Source organism: Chinchilla lanigera, unplaced genomic scaffold (assembly GCF_000276665.1).
Source record: "Chinchilla lanigera isolate Chin_1 unplaced genomic scaffold, ChiLan1.0 scaffold00032, whole genome shotgun sequence".
NCBI classification, from domain to species: Eukaryota; Metazoa; Chordata; class Mammalia; order Rodentia; family Chinchillidae; genus Chinchilla; species Chinchilla lanigera.
The window spans coordinates 15,914,507-15,921,304 of NW_004955433.1; the positions used below are offsets into that span (position 1 = coordinate 15,914,507).

A 6,798-nucleotide genomic window follows, 5' to 3' on the forward strand; every position below is an offset into this window, starting at 1 on the left:
CCCCGCCCTCCCCCAGGCTGTCCTTCTGGCCCCAGGGGAGCCTCTCTGTTCTTGCTGTCAAGTCTGGACCGGGGTCCTACGGGGCACTTCTGCCTGTGCCGGACCTTGCCTCTGGCCTCGTACTCGCGCCTCTCCTTCTCAATAAATGCAGGCTTTTGCTTGAAACTGTTTTAGAAACCATCGTGTGTTGCTTTTCTCTTTCTTTTCAAAACATGTTTGAAATTTTAAGAGCAAATACAATGACAACCTCAAAGCCAAACCACTGACCCTTTCAAAGGATCAGTGTAGTCCCCTGGGACCCCTGACCCTGCGTGCGATGTCCTCCTCCACCCGGGAGACTCAGAGCGAGACCCCACCTCGCCCTCCCTCCTTCCCAGGGCTGTTGCTGCACGACGTGACCATGGCCGGGCTGCAGGAGCTGCGATTCCCGGAGGAGAAGCCGCTGCTCCGGGGTCAGGACGTCGCGGAGCTGGTGAGTAGTCCCTTGGCGGTCCCGGGGCCGAGCGCGCCACCTCGTGGCGAAAAAGGAAACTGCGGCCATGATGGTCACGCGTGGACGCTCCCTGGAGACAAGCCACCCTGAGCAGCCTTGTCCTTGCCTTGAGAGTTCCAGGGCCAGCAGGGGTCCCTCGTCAAAGAGACCTTCGTGGTCCGGCGTGTCTGATGCTGACACCGCACCACGCCGCCTCACTCACTCTCAGACCCTGCAGCATTCTGCTGTTTGGTGCTTCGGTCTCCGCAGCGCCCAGCACAGCTTTTTGTGCTCCGCTGGTGCTCAGCAGAGACATGGGCTGGGGGCAGCCACAGAATGTGGTGCAGCTCGGAGGGAAGAAGTTTCTCAGAACTTTTTGAAAAGTTCCTCTTGCCCACACCAGCCTGTCTTTTGAAGCCTATGAGCAGAGACCTTTTGTAAAGCATTGGCAAGGCATAGATTGATGCCTGGGACCTCTGTATCCCATCCACAAGGGCTGGAGTGGGCCTGATAGACAGCAGGTGTCACCAAGGCTCAGAGTCTGTGACCCTGACCGTGCCCGAGGGCATCTTGGCCCCATGGCACCTGTGTCTTCCATGGTCACCCACAAGTTGAAAGTGTTAGAAACATGTGCAGACTTTGTCCTTGCAATGAATCCCTAAACAGTGTAGCAATCATTCATACAGCACCTACCTTACATTAGGTATTGTTTTGGTTTTTTTTTTTTTTTGTACCAGGAATCAAACTCAGGACCTTGCGCTTGCCAGGCAGGCTCTTAGGCCGCTGAGCTATATCCCCGGCCCTACATTAGGTATTGTAAGCAATCTAGGACCAATTTAAAGCACACATGGGTCTGGGCATATAGCTCAGTGGCCTAAGCTCCTGCCTGGCAAGTGCAAGATCCTGAGTTCGATTCCTGGCACCAAAAATAAAAAAAATAAAGCACACAGGTGGATACGCGCAGGTTCTGTGCAAACGTGACAGCATTTTGTAGAGGGGACTTGAGCACCTGTGGAATTTGGTACCTGCAGAGGCGCCCCGGACAGCAGTACTTCTGCCCAGTGCCACTGCCCTCTGCCTCTGCACACTGGCTTGCTCTGGAGGCTGCAGGGTCTGCTGGCTTTGTGGGAGACTGGCCACCCCTTCTGCCGTGCCTGGGTGCCCCACGTCAGTCCCCCACATATCGCCTTGTGCCTCCCGCTGCCTCCTCAGTGTCCTCTGAGCTTGCTCTCACCGCCCAGTCCCCGGGCTCCAAATCGGTTCATCTTGCTCCTGCTGTTCTCAGCTTTTAGGTCCCGTCCCACCCACGCTCCCCCTCTCTGGGGCCCCAGCACCCTGAGAACACACCGCAAACCCTGCTATTATCTGCCTCATCCTTTTCTGTCAGAGTTTTGTTGTTAACAAAACTGCCTCCTCCCTCCTTCTCGGAGATAATTGCCCCAGTAAGGTCTTGAGGATAAAAACCTCCTACATCCACTTCCCCAGCCTCCCGCACACAGGGACTGAGGCGAGGAGCGTCATCGGTGCGGGCCCACCCCACCCCCAGCCCTGTCCTCTTCCTTGGGGGCTCTGGAGTGGTTTGCCGCCCTCCCCTCAGAAGGGTCCCCCAGGCCTTGATTGAACAGCGGAGGATGCTGAGTTCCACCACTCTTCACGACACAGTCCTGGGCAGCTGATACCTGGCGGGCCTCTTTGGGTGTGAGAGCCCCTGATGCGCTCTGATCTCCATTCCCACCCGCCAGAATGCAGCAGCTTCACGGAAACTTATTTTGAGAAGCAACATCAGAATTGCCGGTTACATTCTTCTCTTTCCCACCCTGGACCGGAGGCTCTTTTCCTTCCTGTTGCACAGCGGCAGCTCGGTTCTTCTCTCACTCTGCTCCAGCTGCAGCCTGCTCCTGATCTGATGGGTGTCTATTCAGCAGGAGAGACCACAGCATACAAAGTCCAGGATAGGAACACAGACGACAGAGTTGTAGCTAATACTGCCCTGCAGAGTCTGCATGACCTGACAGGGAGCAGAGAGGCTTCTAGACAGGCCCAGTAGACAGAAAGGTGGGCCCAGCCCAAGCTCTGCCTTATGTGAGTGGGCCTGATCTCCTGGTAGCTTATTTCCCCTGACCCCAAAGCAACCTGCGTCTAGCCTGGACCAGGTGACTGGTCATTCACATGGGGAGAAGCTGAGTCAGACGCCAGGCCCCGGCGCCGCTGTAGGATGCCCAAGGGCTCCATCTGTGCAGCTGCATAAGCCGGGTGCATTCAGAATCACATCCCCTGTCGTGCAGTCGGATTGTAAAATCCGATCCGGGAGTGTTACAAACAGCCAGACGTGGTCCCTCCCTTGTGGCCCTCGAAGTCAGGGGCAAGACAGCCACTGATCAAAGGCGCACACTGCTCAGTGTCACATGTGCCCAAGTGACTTGAGAGCTCAAAGTGGGCAGCGCCTTGGGCCCCGCCAGTGCCTAACTAGGCAGGTTAGAAAAGCTCCTGTGGCGCCATGCCAAGTGCGCCTCAGCTTGCCCATCCCTGTTGGGGGTGTGGCGGCCATGTCCTCTTCCCTGCTTCCTCTGCCTTTCTGTCCAGATGGTCAGAGCTTAAGAAATATTTATGGGGTCAGGAGCACAAAAGGACCAGGGTCCAGGTTTGTGGTCAGAGATTCCACCACTTTATAGCCAGGGACTCAGCCTGAGCCTCACCTTTTCCACCTATAAAATGGAAATCTTTGCATCTGCCAAGCGCTTGATAGCCCGATACCTGGCACTTGGTAAATGCTCGGCTTAACGTTAACACAGTCTGGGGATCAGAAAGCCGTCTGCTCCCGGCCGACTTCCATGGGACGCCCAGGCCAGCGGGGGCCTGACTTGCTTCTCCCTGTTTGCTTTCTCTTAGGAGAACCCTGACACCTTCCTCCTGACTGTGGACACGGACTGGAAGGTAAGTCGAGGCTCAGCCTGCTGAGATGTGGGACCCGCCACTGTCCAGCCCCTGAACAGCGCAGCCAGGAGGGAGAGGGAGGCCTGGGGAGGAGGGCAGGAGGATGGAGAGGGGAGTGAGGGATGCTGTCATCTGAATCAGCATTTTCCTCCAATGAGAGTCAGGTTGGCTCCAAAATAGCTCCTGTTTCCATGGCAGCAGTTACCAGGACAACCATGTCCTCTTTACTTTGATGGCAGATTCTCCATGAAAACTGAACTTGCACTCACTCGCCCAGCCACTTTTCCTTTTTGAGTCCCCCAGGAACCATTCATTTCCAGGTGCTAGAAAACGCTAACAGCAGATCCCAGGGGAGTCTTGTGGGGTTCTTAAACTCCACCAGCCACCCAGACATGCTGAACAGCTCAGATCCTTTCATCCTCAAAGGCGAAAGTAGTCGCCAGGCCACTGCCTTGTCTCCAGCGACCTTGATTGGGGTCATTTTCCAAGCCCCATGACAACCCCAAACTTGTGTTCTGGACGCCGGGCTGATGACACGGGCTGGGGCTGCTTGCTGGCTCTGCCCGCGAGCATCTTGCCAGCAAGGACGGGGACGGGGCATGCGTGTTGGTCCTTTGGTCATGCGCCTTGAAGATGAGGGTTGTGCACTGGTTTCTGTCGTCTGCTCTTCAAGGACATAAGGGGAGAATTCAGCGCAGACGGTACGCAGGTGCTCGGATCCCACAGGGATGCCCTGTCCAAGCACAGGGGCTCCGAGCTGGAAGCATGGGATGGGAATTTATGGTGGGGACCAGGAGGAAGATAGGAGGGATGTGGCTGGGTGATGAAGCAGCCTGGTAGGAAGGACCGTTTGGAAATCCAGGAAGTTCTCCTTATCCTCTGTGCACCAAATGAGGCTGGGAATACATAAGCACATGGGCTCTAAAGAGGGGGCTGGTGACACTGAACCCTGGAGCACCCAGCCCCTGCTCTGCCACTCCGGACCCCCGTGCGGAAGGCCCATGCCTAGGATGCTGACCCTGCCATGGGGAGAGATGGAGGGGACTCCTGGGACCACAGGGGCGGCCTCGATGCCTGGATGCTGACTGCTTCTGCACAGCGCCTCTCCACTGTGCCCTCGGAGCACAGGCGGCCCTGCCCAAGGCGGCTGCCATGGCCGGTGGGACCCTCATTCTCAAGGCCCTTTGCATGTTGAGGGGAAGTATATGTTAAAAGGTACCCTCCCAGCCAGGCCAGGCGGCCCATGCCTGTAATCCCAGCTACTCAGAAGGCTGAGGCAGGAGGCTCGCAAGTTTAAACGCAGCTGGAGCAACTTAGCAAGCCCTGTCTCAAATAAAGAGCTGGGGGTAGCTCAGTGGTGGAGTACTCACCCAGCGTGCGAGAGGCCCTGGGTGACATCCCTATACTGCCAAAAGGAAAAGCCGCCTCCCTGTCCACTCCAGGAGACAGGTGTGGGTTGGTCATTTGTTAATATCTTTGTTTTTTATGTAAGAGAAGCAGCCTCTAAGATGGCTATTATTTGGGGCATAGCCAGCAGGGATTTTATCCCTTTACACAGTGGCAGGTGGTGTCAGTACCTGTGGCCTCAGTGGGCTGCACCAGGAGAAGGGGTAACAAGGCTGAGAGACCAGGGAGCACCAGACAGACCCAAGTCTAGGCTTTGGCCCTGCCACCTCCTGGCCGTGTGACTCCAGCACAAGCCAGGCAGCCACCTCATTTGTACAGTGAGATGGGCCGCGTGGACATTTGTGGGTGTATGTGGGGCCCAGTGTTTGGACACTGCAATGACTTGATGAGTGGCCACCAGAATATGGAGTCAGAGCCAGGCTGCCTGGGGGTGGCTCCTTGTTCTGTGCTTCTTAGCTGAATAACATTGAGCAGGTCACCAAACCTCTCTGTGCTTCATCGGCCTTCTCTGAGAAGTGGGTATCAAGAGGGTGGTAGGCTGGGAGCGGTGGCACCGGCCTGTAATCCCCATATTGCAAAGCTGAGGCAGGTGGATTGTGAGTTCAAGGCCAACCTGGACTACATAGGAAGACTCAGTCTCAAACAACCAAACTTAACCTGGGGGCAGTGTAATCCCAGCAGTGAGGGAGGCTGAGTCAAGAGGAGTGTAAGTCCATGCCCTGCCTGGGCAATTTAACGAGACCCTGTCTCTTTTTTTTTTGTTTCTTTTTTTTTTTTGGTATTGGAAATAGAACTCGGGACCTTGTGTTTGCCAGGCAGGCACTTGTATCGCTGAGCTATATCCCTGGCCCCAAGACCCTGTCTCACACCCAAAAAATAAAAATGCCTGGGGTTGAGCTCCACACCTGGGGGACCTGAGGGCGGAGCAGAGCCGCCTGTGTGGCTGCCTCCGTGGTCCGGGCTCCTTCCCACGTGTGGAAGCATGTGCAGGTGGGAAGCTCTGGGGGTGACTGGTTCGACACTCCTGCTGCCCTCAGGGGGACAGGGCCAGCACACTGCTCGAGGCCCCGGAGCAAGAGGTCAGAGAGGGAGCAGGGAAGGTTGCTGGTGCCCGAGGGGAAAGACCGGCCAGGGGAAGTGCACGTGGCAGTGCTCGCCAGGTCGCGGCACCCAGGGTTGCCTTTGCCGAGGGCAGACAGCCTTTCTGCAGCTCTGTCAGCGCGCGCTGGGACAAGCGGCGCGCCCTTCGCTGACAAGACAGAATCGGGGCACAGGGGCCTGCATGTGCCCTGCTGCCTGGCGCTCCTGTTCCCTCAGCCTGGGGCTCTACTCACCTCCCTGGCCTATTTCCTCTCCTCTGCTCTCCCTGACTCCAGTCTCCTTGTCCTGCCCGTCACCCACAACTTTGATTCCCTAGGGGGACAGGACAGGGAGCCTGGGGTGGTTCGGATGCCCTGCTCCACAGACGCCAGAGTCCAGCCCCATGTTGGAGGGTGTTGTGCTGGAGGCAGGCCCGGCAGCGTGTCACAGGCTGCCCCCTGCCCTTCCTCCTCTTCGTGGGGGCCTCCAGCCCCCTGCAGCGGAGTGGGGTGGGGTGGCCACAGCTGATGTGTGCCCCGCCACAGCCCTGCTCCTGCACCCTCCCCAAGGCCCTCGCCACTGCTTTCAGCGGCTCAGAAAGCCCTGGGTGACGTGGGCAGAGTGGAGGCGGCTGAGAGAGCAGCAGGCGCCAGAAGCAGAGGTGCTCTGAGAAGCAGGGACCGCCCGGCTTCCCTCAAGGAGAACGGACTGGGGTCTTCCTGGTGGGGAGCCGGGCTTTGGGGTCTGGTCGCCACACGCTGGGCTTGGACCCCTCAGGCCCTTCGTGCAGGAGATGAGTCCAGGGCTCTGCCTGCCTGTTTGCCGTACCCTGTCCTGATTGGGCATGCACATCTGTGAGAGGTGTGTGTGTGTGTGTGTGTGTGTGTGTGTGTGTGTGTGTGTGT

At 57.4% G+C, this 6,798-nt stretch overlaps 1 protein-coding gene across 1 annotated transcript in view; it reads left to right on the forward strand.

Annotated features, from left to right (window-relative positions):
- The first annotated feature begins 377 nt into the window (after positions 1–377).
- Ndrg4 (NDRG family member 4) overlaps positions 378–6,798 on the forward strand; it is an 18,117-nt gene continuing 11,696 nt past the window's right edge. The window contains exons 1-2 of the mRNA XM_013516126.1: positions 378–472; positions 3,362–3,406. Coding sequence (XP_013371580.1) covers positions 401–472; positions 3,362–3,406 — 117 coding nt within the window. The 5' untranslated portion in view covers positions 378–400. The remainder of the gene's footprint in view (positions 473–3,361; positions 3,407–6,798) is intronic.